The sequence below is a fragment of the Bufo bufo genome, chromosome 3 (assembly GCF_905171765.1).
Source record: "Bufo bufo chromosome 3, aBufBuf1.1, whole genome shotgun sequence".
Taxonomy (NCBI): Eukaryota; Metazoa; Chordata; class Amphibia; order Anura; family Bufonidae; genus Bufo; species Bufo bufo.
The window spans coordinates 564541454-564560750 of NC_053391.1; the positions used below are offsets into that span (position 1 = coordinate 564541454).

General features: G+C 43.9%; 1 protein-coding gene across 4 annotated transcripts in view; it reads right to left on the minus strand.

The window, feature by feature from the left end:
• DGKA (diacylglycerol kinase alpha) overlaps positions 1 to 19297 on the minus strand; it is a 209628-nt gene that overhangs the window by 76929 nt on the left and 113402 nt on the right. For 3 of the 4 annotated variants that reach the window (XR_005777707.1, XM_040425594.1, XM_040425593.1), the window contains exons 3-5: positions 4573 to 4663; positions 4365 to 4441; positions 3501 to 3648 (exon numbers count right to left, since the gene is read on the minus strand). Coding sequence is in view for 3 of the 4 variants with exons in the window: in XM_040425593.1 (XP_040281527.1) it covers positions 3501 to 3648; positions 4365 to 4441; positions 4573 to 4663 (316 nt within the window). In the remaining variant the exon portion in view is untranslated. Of the gene's footprint in view, positions 1 to 3500; positions 3649 to 4364; positions 4442 to 4572; positions 4664 to 4767; positions 4982 to 19297 lie in introns of those variants that run through there. The other variant, XM_040425595.1, reaches the window with a different exon arrangement.

The following is a 19297-nucleotide window of genomic DNA, read 5'->3' on the forward strand; positions in this document are numbered from 1 at the left end:
CCCCCACACAATAATTAGCCCCACACTGCCCCCATACAGTAATTTCCCCCACACTGCCCCATACAGTAATTTCCCCCACACTGCCCCATATAGTAATTTCCCCCACACTGCCCCATATAGTAATTTCCCCCACACTGCCCCATATAGTAATTTGCACCACACTGCCCCATATAGTAATTTCCCCCACACTGCCCCATATAGTAATTCCCCCCACACTGCCCCATACAGTAATTTCCCCCACACTGCCCCATACAGTAATTTCCCCCCACACTGCCCCATACAGTAATTTCCCCCACACTGCCCCATATAGTAATTTCCCCCACACTGCCCCATATAGTAATTCCCCCCACACTGCCCCATATAGTAATTTGCACCACACTGCCCCATATAGTAATTTCCCCCACACTGCCCCATATAGTAATTTCCCCCACACTGCCCCATATAGTAATTCCCCCCACACTGCCCCATACAGTAATTTCCCCCACACTGCCCCATACAGTAATTTCCCCCACACTGCCCCATATAGTAATTTCCCCCACACTGCCCCATATAGTAATTTCCCCCACACTGCCCCATATAGTAATTTCCCCCACACTGCCCCATATAGTAATTTGCACCACACTGCCCCATATAGTAATTCCCCCCACACTGCCCCATATAGTAATTTGCACCACACTGCCCCATATAGTAATTCCCCCCACACTGCCCCATATAGTAATTTCCCCCACACTGCCCCCATATAGTAATTTCCCCCACACTGCCCCATATAGTCATTTCCCCCACACTGCCCCATATAGTCATTTCCCCCACACTGCCCCCATATAGTCATTTCCCCCACACTGCCCCCATATAGTAATTTGCATCACACTGCCCCCATATGGTAATTTGCACCATACTGCCCCATACAGTAGTTTCCCTTTAAGTGCACCAAGGGGAAAGGGGGGGGGGGGCAGGCCACTCTGTGCACCCTTGCTCCTCCTGCTTCCTTCCTCAAGATGACTATGTAGGAACCTGGCTGTAAGATACGCTATGATCACCAGTCGCAGTCAGAACCACAACCAATGAACTCATAAATTGCTACCAGTCCTACTATATCACTCTGGAAGGGAGGAAGTTAAAGGTACCCTATGTGTTTACGAGAGCCCGCTGAAGGCAGGATGGACTTGGCTGCTAAGGACCCAGATTACGTCTGCGGAGTAAGGAAGTGGATAATGGTGCAAGCTCACTATAAGCAGAACTACCAGAATGACCGGGGGTCCAAAGAGTAGTCGACAAGAACGGTCAAAACCAGGAGCGGCGTATAGAGAAAAAACAACAGTCAAGGGTTTAATCCAAAGACAAGCCACAGACAGGATACCAGGAATAATCAGAAGCCAAATCGGCAGACAAGAGGTAAATCCAGAAAATAGGCCGCAGTCAAGATACCAGCAGTTCAAATGAAGTAGAAGTATGAAGCACACTGGAAGTCAATGAACCAGTAATTCAATGAAAAAATTCAAAGGCAAGTCAATTAGGGATCTGAACTCTTAAATCCCCCATCTAGCTCTGAGATTGGCTACTGAGTCAGAAACCTGATTGGCTCGACTTCCAGTTACAGTGACAGGTTGACCAGCTGGGACTTTGCAGGTCAGCAGGGCAACCCTCCCAGCACAGCCCAGTAATTCAGCTTAGTGAACTCCTAACACTAGCCCTGTCAAGAAGTACAGAAAGGGGCTAGCAGAGCAAGTAAGATGGGCACTAGGATGCACAGAGTGGAGCCCTCCCTCTGTGAACCTAACTGCTTATTTGAATATAGATTAAAGGTACTTTGGCTGCAGAAGGAAGCAACGGATCACTAAGTAAACTGTATCATTACATTAATCTAAGCTAAGTCTACAAGGCATTGTGCCTGGTTTATCAGTGAATTTCATGGTGAAAGAAGACCCCCTTTAAGTGTTTGTCCTGTAGGCCATCCAGAATAGTAACATCCTTGGGCACTCAAAATATTAAACAGACACACAAAATAAGTACAATGCATCCCTGCACTCCACTCACACCACTGTGCCTATCTACTTGGACTATTTGCCCAAAATAGTGGCCCCCAACTGGGCGACAGTCCCTATCCTGACTAAGTGCACAGGACCTAAATAGGGTAAATGGGTAGTCAGACAAACTGGGTCAAAAGTCACCAGACGGTGGGGAGGTCACAAACAGGCAGCAGGTCAGAATCCAGGGAGCATACAACAAAGTTAATGACAAAGGAAGACCAATCACAGGCAACTGTGGTCAGCAGTTGCCTGTGTAAATACCCCACCGAAAGGAAGTACATGACAATGGTGACAAGCCCGATTGGTCTGGAGTCCCTGATCAGCCCCAATGTCAGCTGGGCTAGTTGCCACAGTAATGGAGTGAAGCAGGCAGCGCTGCATTAAAGAGGCCGGACTCGCCACAGAAGTGCGGACAGCTATGTACATGACATACAGTATAAGTGCTTATTCACAGCTGCTAGGTAGCAACGGGATTTTTTCATTTATTAGAAAGACTAAATAGAGTAAGTTAAGAGTAAAGATCTAAGTCTACTTTCACATCTTTGGCATTGCAGCCACCAGTTCCGGCAGAGAATGGCGGGAATCAGCCAGACACAAGCTGCAGAGTGCATTGGTTTCTGTCTGCCCAACTCTCTCCATTTTTGCCAGATTTCAGCCGGATCTCTGCTGGACCCCATTATAGTTAAAGGGAACCTATCACCTCTCCAAACCATCCCAAGCCGCCAGCAGTACCTGTGTGTAGCCAGTAGTGTGTTTCTGATGATGCCTTTCTTCCTGCTGCAGATGCAGCAAAAGTACGGAAACCGTTGTTTTATCCCCTGCCGTCGCGCTTCTCCACACATGCTTGAAGTCAAGGGGGCAGCGGCCTCCTTGCTTCAAGTCACGGTAACCACGCCCCCTTCACTGCCCCTTCGCTGTGACGGACAGCCGGCTGTTCGGCAAAGGCAGCCGAACTCTCCTGCATAAGCGCTGTCAGTCACAGCAAAGGGGCAGGGAAGGGGCGTGGTTACCGTGACTTGAAGCAAGGAGGCCGCTGCCCCCTTGACTTCAAGCATGCGTGGAGGAGCGCGCCGGGCAGGGGATAAAACAACGGCTTCAGTACTTTTGCTGCATCTGCCTTCAGGAAGAAAGGCATCATCAGAAACACACTACTGGCTACACACAGGTCCTGCTGGCGGCTTGGGATGGATTTGGGAGGTGACAGGTTCCCTTTAATGGGGCTGGCAGGTATTCCAGTTGCATCAGGCAGTGCTGGATCTGGATAATTCCAGCAGGCTGTTCTCTGCCAGAAACAGCCTGCTGGAATAGCTGCCACAGGTGTGAAACTAGCCTAAAAAGTGACAACAGCATAAAATGTAATCAAGATATATTCTAAACATGATAGAATTTCTATTTGCTTATTTTAGCTGTAGGCTATAGAAAGTCAAAGGTGGAGCTTCACTTCCCCACAGCGTTCATCATGATGTGACTTACCATTTGCTCCATCTATTTCATTTCTTTGCCCATCCACATTGGGTGCAGCCTGGAAAGACATGAAAAGCCGCTTGCAGAGATCAGGAGAAATGTCATCTGTATCCAGGTAGGCTTTCAAGAAACTCCTGAACCCCTCAAAATCTATCGACTGCAAAATATAAAAGCGCTTGTTAGCACAGAAATGCCTTTTTCTGATCTCGGGCTCCACAATCTACATCCACATTCATTCTCTTTCCTGGAAGCAGCAGGGAGCCACTTTGCATCTACGAATTAATTTTTTTTTCTCAAATCTAGCACAAAAATGAACTTTAGAAACGGCATGCTAATACTGAAAATCAACACTGAAATTACGAATATCAAGGTTGACTACTGGAAATGATATTAAAATGCACTATAAGGAGCCCGAAGTCCGGGGAGACCCCATGTGTAAGGGGAATTGTCAGACTGTCCAGTGGATACACACGTCTGTGCCAGGTTCAGAACACTTACATGTCTGAATACTGGCATAAAATTGTCCTTTCATCATGTACTGAGCAGTACTTTTGCTTTGTACAGTTTTATTTTCATCATGACTAATTTGAATGGTTAATATAGAGAAAAAAGGACACACAAGGGCACAAAATACTGCCGGATCCATTACAGCCAAGGTCCCACGTATTTTTAGAAAGCATATATTGCAAGATAAGGTTTACATGGAAACCTAGGTGTTAGCGGATCATCTAATAGCACATCTGTGCTGGATACAGAGCTGGGAAACACCATGACGTCATATTACTTTTAAGCTATAGCTCAGCACCTGCTGCAGAGGAGGCGACCATGCACAGAAAAAACGTAAGGAAAATGGAAATCTGCAGACCAGCTCACCTCCTCAGTTAGGTGGGGGCTGGAGGTGCCATCCCCGTAGGACTCCCGCAGAACATCTTGAACCTTTTTGGTACTGTCTAGAAATAAAACAGCATTTGAATTGAACATGTACATCTCCGGCACAATCTGCTTGCAGTCTTCTCCTCTGTCTAGGACAATTGAGTCCAGAGGCTGAATCATAAGGATAGTATAGGGGACGTCTACTCACAATCGATGTACTTCTGCAGTTGGGTGAACTCCTCTGGGCTGAGGATTGCCCAGTCCTTGTTCTCCTCACTCATTCTGGCTCTGCGACAGCCCTGCGGCAAGATAACAAGACGAGGTTGAAATGATCCAAGGTGCAAGCAAGGGGAGAGAGAAAATGAAAGCAAGGGGATGAACGGAGTGGGATTCTGGTTCAAACCTTGGGTTACATATTAGCTGATCTAACACATTCTCCCAGAGTGTTCCAGAGCCACCGTGCTGCTGTAATAATGAGACGGAGACAGATTGAGTGGCAGTGTGACAGAGAGAGGGGGAGGCAAGGATGGGATGGAGAACGGATAATGCCAGGGATACACACTGGATGTGTGGAGCAGAAAAACAAAGTGCCACTGGGTAAGAGACAAATGAAGGGCTGAGAACTGCTGGACAACCCAAGAACTGACGGGCAGAGGAGATGGAGATCCAGCAGTGAGTGGTGGGTGTAGTGCAGAAACATAAAAAGTGTTAGAGGAGGAGATTGAAAGATAGAGGAGAGGTAAAAGCACACGGATCATGGAGGCAGCCTTCAATTCACAAGCATCAGCGACATGATTATTTTTTCCTTACTCCGAGGGGCTTCATCTACGAAAAGATTTTTCTCCTCATCTGTCTCCTTTTAAACTGGTAAAGGTCACTTTATAGGATACGTATAGGACAACACGTCTCCTTGTATAAGAGCCTCACATTTTCTAAATATTTCCCTCAGCCATAAGAGGACACACTAACATCTACACAAACATTGTGTATTACTAATCCAAGCAATATTAACCACCTACAATGAGTTAAAAAAGGAATAAAGAACAAGTAAGAAGCAGCAGAATGGCAACCACACGGTGTGCTGGCCTCTCCGGCATAAAGTAGTCCCGACACACTGGCAAATGTCCATAGAAAGCCAACACAGAAAACATCACATAAACAAGATAAGGACATTTCATGAAGTCACCTGTCGAGGCAAAAAGCATGGGCACCGGGAAAAAGCCTTTCTGTACATGACTTTCAATCAACGTGCCCAGTGCGTCCGTCTATACGCAGCCAACAGCAGCGACTTGGACTGTAGCAAATTAAACCATGTTCTAAGATCCAGTCATTTATAAGAGGAGGCAACATAGGGAAGTAACCACAATGTGGTATTTGAATGGTTAATCCATTTTTTTTTTTATTGGTGTAGATTTAATATTTAATGCAGGTTTCCAAACTATTAGAAAATAACAGCAAAACTCTTGATTTCACAAATAATTCAACTTCCTCCTTTACCATGAGCTGATCTGATAATGTCATTATAGGAGCAGCTTTTACTGCTAATAAGGAGGAAACGGCTAATGCAGTACACACATCTACAGTCAGCCAATAATTCTAGAAAACTGATACAAATAAGAGGAGTTTCCTTGGGACCAGTGACTGTGAGATATGGAAGTGCCAGGCTGTAGTACTATGGAACGGCAATATGAAGACATTTACTTGTTCATGGTGACAGTTCAGATGTTAACCTCAATCTCATTAAAGGGGTTATGCCATGATTGATGTAAAGAGGTTAGATTTATTTCAGGCTGGCAGCGCAGGGGGTGTGTCCTCTCTCAGGTGGCGTATCCTTTCTGTTGTAGCTCTTTCCCTGTAAGGGTACGGCTACACGACGACATTTGTCGCAGTAATGTCGCACTACATTTTTTGTAATGATAGTCTATAGTGTCGCACATGCTGCATCCAAGTTGGATTTTTGTGCGACACCACAGACGACCATTACAAAAATGTTGAGCAAATGTTGTCGTGTAGCCGTACCCTAACTGCCACAGTTTTAAAGCGTACCTGATTTTTCTAAAAAAGTTTGCATAATGGCTGTGCTTCTTTGTAAAATCATAACTGTGAAGGAACAACTATGTTTGGGCTTCTTAATGTTTTTTTTCAGCCATAGTATTCACTGTTTCAGCTGCACAGCTAGATGCATTTTTCTCAGAAGCAGCGGGTGTCTCCTTTCTGCCAATACTGTATGCAGTGACCTCACTTCCCACTATGTTTGCTTTCTTTTAATGAGCTCAGAAAGCTGATAAGGAGGGATAAATCATGCCTACAAAAAAGGCAGAGAGCTCAAGCTCACAATCTCAGCTAGGTTTGACATGTCCCCATTTCCTCTAACCAGTCTTCTGAGTCTGTTACCAGGGACTGATCTTGCCTGCAACTTACCGTAGGTGGAACGGAGACCCCTAGTGGCCATGATTTGACTTTTTTTTTTTTTTTCAGGTGGATGCAGGCATATACACTGCTCAAAAAAATAAAGGGAACACTTAAACAACACAATGTAACTCCAAGTCAATCACACTTCTGTGAAATCAAACTGTCCACTTAGGAAGCAACACTGAGTGACAATCAATTTCACATGCTGTTGTGCAAATGGGATAGACAACAGGTGGAAATTATAGGCAATTAGCAAGACATCCCCAATAAAGGAGTGGTTCTGCAGGTGGTGACTACAGACCACTTCTCAGTTCCTATGCTTCCTGGCTGATGTTTTGGTCACTTTTGAATGCTGGCGGTGCTTTCACTCTAGTGGTAGCATGAGACGGAGTCTACAACCCACACAAGTGGCTTAGGTAGTGCAGCTTATCCAGGATGGCACATCAATGCGAGCTGTGGCAAGAAGGTTTGCTGTGTCTGTCAGCGTAGTGTCCAGAGCATGGAGGCGCTACCAGGAGACAGGCCAGTACATCAGGAGACGTGGAGGAGGCCGTAGGAGGGCAACAACCCAGCAGCAGGACCGCTACCTCTGCCTTTGTGCAAGGAGGAACAGGAGGAGCACTGCCAGAGCCCTGCAAAATGACCTCCAGCAGGCCACAAATGTGCATGTGTCTGCTCAAACGGTCAGAAACAGACTCCATGAGGGTGATATGAGGGCCCAACGTCCACAGGTGGGGGTTGTGCTTACAGCCCAACACCGTGCAGGACGTTTGGCATTTGCCAGAGAACACCAAGATTGGCAAATTCGCCACTGGCACCCTGTGCTCTTCACAGATGAAAGCAGGTTCACACTGAGCACATGTGACAGACGTGACGGAGTCTGGAGACGCCGTGGAGAACGTTCTGCTGCCTGCAACATCCTCCAGCATGACCGGTTTGGCATTGGGTCATTAATGGTGGGTGGTGGCATTTCTTTGGAGGGCTGCACAGCCCTCCATGTGCTCGCCAGAGGTAGCCTGACTGCCATTAGGTACCGAGATGAGATCCTCAGACCCCTTGTGAGACCATATGCTGGTGCGGTTGGCCCTGGGTTCCTCCTAATGCAAGACAATGCTAGACCTCATGTGGCTGGAGTGTGTCAGCAGTTCCTGCAAGACGAAGGCATTGATGCTATGGACTGGCCCGCCCGTTCCCCAGACCTGAATCCAATTGAGCACATCTGGGACATCATGTCTCGCTCTATCCACCAACGTCACGTTGCACCACAGACTGTCCAGGAGTTGGCAGATGCTTTAGTCCAGGTCTGGGAGGAGATCCCTCAGGAGACCGTCCGCCACCTCATCAGGAGCATGCACAGGCATTGTAGGGAGGTCATACAGGCACGTGGAGGCCACACACACTACTGAGCCTCATTTTGACTTGTTTTAAGGACATTACATCAAAGTTGGATCAGCCTGTAGTGTGTTTTTCCACTTTAATTTTGAGTGTGACTCCAAATCCAGACCTCCATGGGTTAAAAAATTTGATTTCCATTTTTAAATTTTTGTGTGATTTTGTTGTCAGCACATTCAACTATGTAAAGAACAAAGTATTTCAGAAGAATATTTAATTAATTCAGATCTAGGATGTGTTATTTTTGTGTTCCCTTTATTTTTTTGAGCAGTGTATTTGGCTGGTTCTGGAAGTCCCACAGAGTTGAATAGAGTGCGAGTGTAAAACAGACCCTTAGAAGATGGTGTGCTCCACTGATGATAGGTGTTCAAAATGTTTCTTCAGGTTTATTTTCAAAGTATGGATAATGAAATTGCGATAAGTAGAGCAAAACTTTAGGGTGCCGTTGAGTCTGAATATTTTGAGATTCGATTCAGACAAATCAGTCAAAATGATGTCCGCCATTTTACAGATGAAAACACAGCAGGGAATTAGGGATATTACAGCTATTCGGGTCAGCAAGGACAGTTTTAAGGCCCTATTAGGCCACATTCACACTTCAGCTATTTGGTCAGTTATTTCCAAAAGTTATTGTGAGCCAAAACCAGTAGTGAAGCCTGCTCAGACATGAGGTATAATGGAAAGATCTGCTCCTGTTCTGACCCGTACCTGTTTTTGGTTTACAATCACTGATCGAAATAACTGATCAAATAACTGATGTGTGAACTCAGCCTGAGGCTTCATGCACACGACCGTTATTCGGGTCCGCATCCGAGCCGCAGTTTTTGCGGCTCGGGTGCGGACACATTTACTTCAATGGGGCCGCAAAAGATGCTGACAGCACTCCATGTGCTGTCCGCATTTGTTGCTCCGTTCCGAGGCTCGCACAAAAAATATAGCATGTCCTATTATTGTCAGTTTTGCGGACAAGAAAAGGCATGTCTACAATGGGCCGCCCGTTCAGCAAATTGCGGAAGGCGGCTTCCGGTTTTGCGAATCCGCTGTTTGTGGACCACAAAAAACGGCATGGTCATGTGCATATAGCCTTACACAGGCAGATAGAGCAGATGATTGTTGGGAGGGAAGCGTTTCCTCCCGTCAATCGCCTGCTCGCTAGAGGCGGAGACCGCTGCTATTACATGATATCCTCCTTAGTATAGGGACGAGTGACCGATAATGCTGGTTTAAATCTGGTTTCATAGCTACTCCGGTTTCTGGTGCAGCTTCCAATTATGTGGAATGAGCTTCTTGAACTTTATTTTCTGTGCTTTGCTTTTGCCGCCAGGTTTACTTACTTGGGTGAACAGAGACTAAGGCTAGAACATAAGTTATGCATGTGATAACTGTGGATCAGGGTAAACACAACAAATATATAACAAATTAATACATAACCTATTGATGAAGTGTCAGGCAGACAGACTGCAGGAGATAGATTACAGATTCATTTTATTATGTTACATGTCCTTCACATCAGATGATTTTGATCCCTGAGGTTATTGCTAGTGATATTTTTGTTATCCGTTTACTGTGTCCCTATTTTGTTATTCCCTTCTTTTTCAATAATAGTTTGTTATTTAGTTTTTTTTAGCCCATGCTCTGTCTCAACTCAATTAGAGTGCTCTATAAAAACTTTTACGGCAGTTTATTGGTATAGAAAGGTTGCAAAGTTTTGTGTTCCTGTGCAAAAATGTGAAACTTGGTGTAGACAGGAGGGGCAGTGCTATATGGCCTGACAAATTTAATTTACATTATTTACCAGTGTAAATGACACTTTTCAGTTTCTGGTACATGAACATCTCCAAATGCACCTCTTAATAGATTTGGTGCATTTTATACCAGTGCCGCATCTGATTAAGGGCTCATGCACACAACAGTATTTTGCGTTCAGTATACTGGACGTTTTTTGAGTTCAGTATGCGGAACATATACTGAACCATTCATTTCAATGGTTCAGCAAAAAATACTGAAGTGTCTCCGTGTGCATTCCGTTTCAGTATTTCCGTATCGTGAAAAGATAGAACATGTCCTATTCTTGTCCGCAAATCACGGTGCTTGGCTCCACTCAAGTCAATGGGTCCGCAAATAAAACGGAACACATACGGAAATGCATCTGTATGTCTTGCGTATCCGTTCCGTTTTTGCTGAACCATGTATTGAAAATGTTATGCCCACCCCAATTTTTTCTATGTAATTACTGTATACTGTATATGGCATACGGAAAAATGGACCGTAAAAACTGAAAGGAAACGGAAACACAACGGATCCGTAAAAAATGGACCGCAAAACACTGAAAAAGCCATACTGTCATGTGCATGAGCCCTAAGGCTACTTTGACACCAGCGTTTTGGCTTTCCATTTGTGAGATCCGTTCAGGGCTCTCACAAGCGGTCCAAAACCGATCAGTTTTGCCCTAATGCATTCTGAATGGAAAAGGATCCGCTCAGAATGCATCAGTTTGCCTCCTTTCAGTCTCCATTCGCTCTGGAGGCAGACACCAAAACACTGCCTGCAGCGTGTTGCTGTCCACTTGACGAAACAGAGTTTTCTCTGATACAATCTGGCACAATAGAAAACAGATCCGTCTCCCATTGACTTTCAGTAGAGTTCATGACGGATCCATCTAGGCTATGTTACAGATAATACAAACGGATCCATTCATGACGGATGCATGCGGTTGTATTATTGTAACGGATCAATTTTTGCAGATCCATGACGGATTCGCCCAAAACCTAAGTGTGAAAGTAGCCTAAGTCTAGTGCACTACATGCAAATGAACCCCAAATATATATTTGATATAGTAGATATATGAGGAATAGGCCCAGTCATGATGGATGCTTCACATTTACTTAGGAGATAGAAATCATGCTCGTGCTCTTGTTTCACAACCCATGTAATCCTCTAGCAAATAACATTTTTCATGGTGTTTAATAGGACTGACAGCATTTCCAGTGCTACACAATGCCTTATAGCCAAGATTGTGCTATTTGGAAAACTAAACAAGCAAGTAAAGCAATCTTTACAAGGAGCTCATTAAGGATCCAGCCCCCAGTTTCCTCTTAGAATACATTATCTAATAGGTCCTTGTGACAGTGACTGGCATATCACTTGACATCCATCTGACATATTAGATCATGCGCTATTTTTATAGAGCAGGTTGTTATGGACGCAATGATATCAAATATGTCTACTTTCTATGTTTGTTTCAGTTTTACATAATAAAGCATTTTTGAAAACAAAAATTAGGTTTTTCTATCTCCATTTTCTGAATGCCCTATTTTTTTTTATTTTTTTGCCGATTGTCTTCTGCAGGGGATCGTTTTTTGCAGGAAGAGTTGATGTTTTTATTGCTACCATTTTTGGATACATATGATTTTTTGATCATTCATTATTACACTTTATGAGGCAAGGTGACCAAAAAATTGGTTGTTTTGGCGCAGCTTTTATTTATTTATTTTTACAACGTTTACCTGAGGGATTAGGTCATGTGACTTTTTTTTTTTAGAGCAGATCGTTACGGACATGGCAATACCTAATATGTCTACTTTTTCTTATTTAAGTTTTATACAATAATAGCATTTTTGATACCGAAATAATGATATTTTAGTGTATCCAACTATCCATAGTCTGAGAGCCATAGCTTTTTAATTTTTTTACCAATTGTCTTAGGTAAGGCCTCATTTTTTTGCGGGATGAGGTGACGGTTTGATTGGTACGATTTTGTGGTGTATATGCCTTTTTGATCACTAGGTGTTGCAATTTTTGTGATGTAAGGTGACAAAAATGAAATTATTTTTTTTTACACAGTATTATTTTTTTATTTTTTATTTTTTTACAGTGTTCACCTGAAGGGTTAGGTCATGTGATATTTTTATAGAGCTGGTTGTTACGGACGTGGCGATACCTAATATTTATGCTTTATTTTTATTTATTTCACTTTAGCACAATAATAGCAGTTTTGAAGCAAAAAATAATCATATTTTAGTGTCTCCATTGTCTGAGAGTGATAGCTTTTTTATTTTTTGACCGATTCTCTTAGGTAGGGTCTAATTTTTTGCGGGACGCGGTGGCGGTTTGATTAGTACTATTTTGGGGGGCATACGCCTTTTTGATCACTTGCTGTTGCAATTTTTGTGATGTAGTGTGCCAAAAATTGCTTTTTTTTTACACTTTTTTTTTTTTTTTTACGGTGTTCATCTGAGGTGTTAGGTCATGTGATATTTTTAAAGAGTTGGTTGTTATGGACATGGCGATACCCAACATGTATATATTTTTTTATGTATTTCACTTTAGCACAATATTAGCAGTTTTGAAACAAAAAAATTATGTTTTAGTGTCTCCATGTTCTGAGAGCTATATTTATTTTTATTTTTTGGGCGATTATCTTAGGTAGGGGCTCATTTTTTGCGGGATGAGGTGACGGTTTTATTGGTACCATTTTGTGGGAAATACACCTTTTTGATTGCTTGGTGTTGCACTTTTTGTGGTGTAAGGTGACAAAAATTGCTTTTTTTTTACACCGTTTTTAATTTTTTGGGTGTTTATCGGACAGGGTGGATCATGTGATATATTTATATAGCCGGTCATTACGGACGCGGCGATACCTAATAGGTGTGTGGTTTTTTTTCTTTCTGTCTTTTATTATAAAATAAGGGGAAAGGGGCGTTTATTTATATTTTTTTACTTTATTAATTTTATTACTTTATTAAATTTTATTAAAAACACTTTTTTTAAAAACTTTTTTTCCTTTACTTTATTTCTGATGTTCACTTTTGGGGGTCTGATCCCCGCTGCAATGCATTACAATACATCTGTATTGTAATGCATTGCCTGTTCGTGTACTACATTGAGTAGTACACAAACAGGTTGCCTAGGAGACCCAGCCTGAGGTTGGATTTCCTTGGCACCCGTAGAAGGCAGGTCCCGATGCCATGCAAGGCATTGGGCAGCCTCTGCACGGCATCGGGCTGCATTCTGACACATCGATTCCCCGCCACAGTAGTGCAGGGACTCGATGTGCTCCTTCATCCGACACAAACCCCTTCTATGTCGCGGTCAGGGCGGACCGTGGCATAGCAGGGGTTAATCCGCTGGCATTGGCTTTTACAGCAGGGATACACGGATACAGCAGGGGCACGGCTACCAGGTACTGCCGGGCCCCTGCGTGATCGCGCGCGCACCGCTCCGGTGCCCACCCGATCACCATGACGTACTATTACGTCAAATTGCGGGAACGCAGTGGCTTCCATGATGCAATAGTACGTCATGTGTTGGGAAGGAGTTAAAGAATTTTTGGTAATTTAATTTTTCATTATCCATGTTACTATCTATATTTAAATAAAAAACATAAAATCCTGCAGGTTTCGCACTGTCTCCTTAGCCTAATAATAGGTACCAGTTCTTGGTCTGTACAGATCACTTTACTGCAGTTACCTGTTATTCTTAGGCTACTTTCACACCTGCGTTCAGAGCGGGTCCGTCTGATGTCTGCTCAGACGGATCCGCTCCTATAATGCAGACGTTTGGATCCGTTCAGAACGGATCCGTCTGCATTATAGTTGAAAAAAAATTCTAAGTGTGAAAGTAGCCTGAACGGATCCGTCCAGACTTTACATTGAAAGTCAATGGGGGACGGATCCGTTTGAAGATTGAACCATATTGTGTCATCTTCAAACGGATCCGTCCCTATTGACTTACATTGTAAGTCTGGACGGATCCGCTTGCCTCCGCATGGCCAGGCGGACACCCGAACGCTGCAAGCAGCGTTCAGTTGTCCGCTTGCTGAGCGGAGCGGAGGCTGAACGCTGCCAGACTGATGCATTCTGAGCGGATCCGCGTCCACTCAGAATGCATTAGGGCAGTACGGATGCATTCGGGGCCGCTTGTGAGCCCCTTCAAACGGAGCTCACAAGCGGACACCCGAACGCTAGTGTGAAAGTAGCCTAATCCTGCCTGTAATGGTATCACCTCTGTGTACAGATAAGCAGGTAAGACAGAGGTGGGACCCACAGCTATCTGACATTGATAGCCATTAATGTGTGAGATGCACCAACCCCTTTAATTTGGTATAAAAGAAAAAATTTTAATGGGTCTTCATTAACAATTTTGCTCTGTTTTTCTTCTGCAGCCTTCAAGTTTTCATATGAATTGCAGACTGCTCTATCCTGTTCAAAGTGCAATCCATCATAGATAAGCTCTCTGATGGCTTGTTCTGCAACCCCTCCCTCTCCTCTTCTGAGGAATCGTAGCTGATTTATGATCAAGTCAAACTTGAAATTTGATTTGGTCATAAATCAGCTTAGAACAGGGATCAGCAACCTCCGGCACTCCAGGTGTTCTAAAAATACAACTCCCAGAATGCTTAATTCTCTTTTATAGAAAAACTGCCTAGCATTTTTGCATGCTGGGAGTTGTAGTTTCACAGCAGTTCGGGTGCCGAAGGTTGCTGATCCCTGGCTTAGAAGATTGTTCTGGAGAAGAGAGAGAGGGACTAGAGACTGAGCCATCAGAGATCTCATCTGATGGACTTCTGATCAGGACAGAACAGCATAATATGTATGACCATACATGCAGACTGCAGAGGAATAAGAGAGCAAATTGTTTAATAAAGGCCTGATGCACACGACCGTGCCGTTTTTCTGCGGTCCGCAAACCCCGGATCCGCTTAAAACGGACAAGAATAGGACATGCTATATTTTTTTTGCGGGGCCACGGAACGGAGCAAAGGATGCGGATAGCACACGGAGTGCTGTCCGCATCTTTTGAGGCCCCATTGAAGTGAATGGGTCCGCATTCGAGCCGCAAAAACTGCAGCTCGGATGCGGACCACAACTACGGTCTGTGCATGAGGCCAAAGGCCAACTAAAAAAGTTTTTTTTTTACACCACAAAAAGTACAATAATAAAAATGTATTTAAAGGTGTCCATTGCCTTTAATGAACAGTAGGGTAGATATGAGAATTCCATTAGTCTATCAGTATGATCAACCCTATTAAACCAGGGATCATGTTGATCATGCTTAGCAAAATAACCCCTGCCTTGTAGTAATCTTTTGCACCATTTTTTTTTTTTTATTTGCAATTTTATTCTTATGCTATCTAGGCTGAATCACGAAGGGGCGGGCTAGCACCTTGGAGCACCACTTCACCACCACCTTTCCCCCTTAGGGTACGGCCACACGGGCAGGTTTCCTGATGCAATTTTGGAAGCCAAAATCAGGAGTGAATTCAAAATAGAGAAAGTATACAGGATAGATTTTACTTCTCATCTTTTTACAATCCACTCCTGGTTTTGGCTTCCAAAACTGCATGCAGAAACCGGATTGTGTGGCCGTACCCTTAGCCTGTCCCATTGAGCGTCAGGGCTAGGCATCCTTACCTTTCTTTTGCCTGGACCTGAAATCCTTCACACGTGACAGCGAGAGATCAATTAGTCCGGATCTCATTAGCATGGACGAATGGATGAGATCTACTGCACAGGCGCCAAGGGTACTTTCACACTAGCGGCTTGGGACTCTGGCAGACAGTACTTTTAGTCCTGCTGCCTCTCGGCGTGCGCTGCCGTGCTGCCCCCGGAACTCCGCCCTCGCCTCCATTATAGGGACACACGTGAACAAGCGGCAGGACGGATCCGACAGGCTGTTCACCCGCCAGAACAGCCTGCCGGAGTCCTCTGCCGCTAGTGTGAAACTAGCCTAATTCTCACCGATGCACGCACAATATTTTAGGGTCAGACATCCTCACTATCCTCCTGACTGGTGCTCAGTGAGAGAGAGGAAGAGAGTGGCTAAAGGGCAAAGGCAGTGCTCCAAGGGGTTAGACCCGTCCATCAGTGCTCCTACTAAGTATAAGAATAAACAATCAACCCTAACAGGCAGTATGTATGGTTTAATAGGGTTTCTCATGCTGACAAATGTTCTTAAGGAGAAGTCCAGTATGTACAATCTCATCTTCATTTTTTGGATCCCCCAATTTTTAAAGTTCAAATCCTGTCAGCTATAAGTTTCCCACAGCAGCCTATGCATTGCATTTTCAGATGACATCTGCAATTCTCTAGAGCAGAAAGCTGTGCTTCATGTAACTCTTACAGTGGCCTTAGATAGTTGTTGGTCGTCATCCTTCCAACTCTCTCCATACACATGAACACTCAGCTGAGCATTTTTGTGCTTTTACTGGGGAGAGGGCAATAAGCTGCTGCCAGACACCCATGGTGGTGGCTTATCGCCTGCGAGAAAAAAGGATTGGGCATGTTGAAATCCAACATCCTTTACCCTTCAGTCCTCCCACATTTGATGTCAATTTAGAAAATTGTCATAGTAATGTTTAGTACAACCCTATACACACTAAATGATTGGCCATGCCTGCTGAAGTCAGTGGGTTTGGCCCAAATTTAATAAATGTCTAGGAAAAACTTTAGGGTCCTTATACATGGGAAGATAAACTGCCCCAAACGAGCACCAATCAACGATATAGCGAGTCTATTGGCACTTGTTTAAAGGTCTTTTGTAGGTTGTAGGAGGGGATGTGCTATAAACAAACAAAAAATTTTATGTGTTACTAAAAGGATGTGGTCAAGTACAAATGAAAGAGGTTGTCTCACCTCAGACATTGGGGGCATATCGCTAGGATATGCCCCCAATGTCTGACAGACGCTGGCTGCCCTCCATTCATTTCTATGGGAGCGCCGAAAACAGCTGAGCGGGGCGCTCGGCTATTTTCGGCAGTCCCATTGAAAAGAATGGGAAGCGCACCGCACACGCGTGGCCACCACTGCATCCACTTCTATGGCGCTTACGTAAATAGCCGAGCCAGAGCTTGGCTATTTTCGGCGCTCCCATAGGAATGAATGGAGTAGGAATAAATTGAGGGCAGCTGTGCATGTGTGGTGCTCCGTTCTATAGATAGGTGCAGGACCCAAAGGAGGGATGGGCACCTATAAGACATTGGGGGCAAATCCTCCAGCACTCCAGTTGTGGTGAAACTACATACGACCCCCAGGATACACACTTGCCTGATTGTTCCTAAAACTTCCATAGAAGTGGGGTGCCTTTTTTTAAATGGGAACTCCTCTCCTTGTGTCAACAGGCCTCAAATGAATTCAGCTTGAGCAGGCTCCATCTATATAATGAACTTCCTAAAAACAGCCTTCGTGTTGACTTTGTGCTTTGTTTTTGCAGTATGCAAGTTGTGGGGTGGCTGTCTCCATTCTGGTCATTGTACTCCGAACCACCCATCTTTCCCAAAGGCTGTTTTTAATTAGTGCAGGATATAGCTGGCGCCTACTTTCCCTGAATTAATTTGAGGCCTTTAAGCACAAGGAAAGGTCCTATCTAAAGTTGGGTCCCATCTTATAGAGGTCACCTTGTCATGGTGGATGGGCACAAATGATTCTGATCAAAATATATTTGCTAAGTACCTCATATTCATACAGTGAACGCAATGTATAAATTGAATACTTGCAAAGTGCTGTTGCATTGTGTTGTGTTTGGCATACTTTTGTATTTTCAGCCACAGCGACATGCACCTGCACATTTATTTCATTTTATAGGACGTACTGACTAACTTTGTCTTTTGTTTTTGCCGTATATATCTCTATGGCATACAGTATATTCACCACCACACTTTTCATGATAGTGAAAAATGGTGTGATACTACCCGAATTCCCACCCTGCATTTAGTTTTCTTGTACCATATAGTGAGAACAGTTCATTAATATTTTACAGGTAGTGCTCTTAGCCCACTTAGAAACACCACAAGTACTTTAAAAGCCAGTTTCCATAATTATGTTGAGACCCTAAAGTGCCATGTACAGGTAGGACTGGGAGCTGTAAAACAACTGAAATGTATGTTATGGAAGTCTATGCAATTGAAAAGTGTCCCAGAGCTGAAATATCATGGTACCCAAAAGCGTTGCTGGAGTCAGAGTCCGGGAAATGCACCGACTTCTAGATACACTGAACATATGGCTTGTTGAAAAAAAATATTCATTTCCCTCATCGTCTGGAGTGTTGTAAATCCCTTCCCTATTCCGTTTCATATTACTGCATGCATGTGCAATGCTTTGAAATGTATCTGTGTAATTACTTTCCGCACTTCATGGTAGTGTCAGATCTGCACGAAATATACAGAGGGGGCAGTGTTGTAATTAGAAAAAGCGGAATACAATGTCTAAAGATGAAACAGAAAAAATAATCCTTTGGGAAACTGACAATACATATTTTCTCTATGCCAAAAATGACAAGTAACACTAATATCCAAGTTTGCTTTTTTTGTAGCATTTTCTACTGGATGTGTAATATTTTAAACTTAAGAATAATTGCCCTTTAGCTTAGGCACCTATGATGCAACCAAAAATGTCCAATCACATTGAACTTCTATATTGGAAAGGGAAGAGAAATCCCCATTTACAGAGACTACACTGTGCCACGTGGACACATTTTCCCATTCTAGAGAAATATCCACTGGGCAGTTCAGACTGGTGGGCCAACAATATGGAGCCAGAATCTGCGTGTGATCTAGCCTTCCCTGTGCGCAACACACAATTTATTTCTACAAGATTCAGGTAATAACTACATTTATCTTCCAGTCATTACCAAGATGGCTTTTGTTCCCGACTCCTGGTTGAGGGAAACTGCTGCCTGGTGTGAACAATAAGGCAAGGCTGATAATGTCATCCATTCACATGAAAACCGTATATAAACATGACGCCACTACGGAAGACAAGTCACTGTGCGAGTATTTGGAGGCCACAGTCAAATAGGCTGTGGGCAGCTTCACAATCATTTTTTACTCTCTCAATGCATAGAAAAATAAAAATGAAGAAACCTTGTAGTAGGTATTCATTAAAAATCTCCTACAGCCCCTTTGTAGCAAACACTGTATAATCTGCGACTACGGTCATGCATCCTTTCATTCGCCCTTAAAGAGGACCTGTCACTTCTCCCGACATGTCTGTTTTAGTAATTACTTGCATTCCCCATGTCGTAAGAATTTTGGAGCATCTTTTCACATAACTATGTTGCTCTGCTCCTCAGTTATTGCTGCTAGAAGTTTATTAATGAATGTTCACCCGGGTGATACCAGTTGGGGGGGGGGG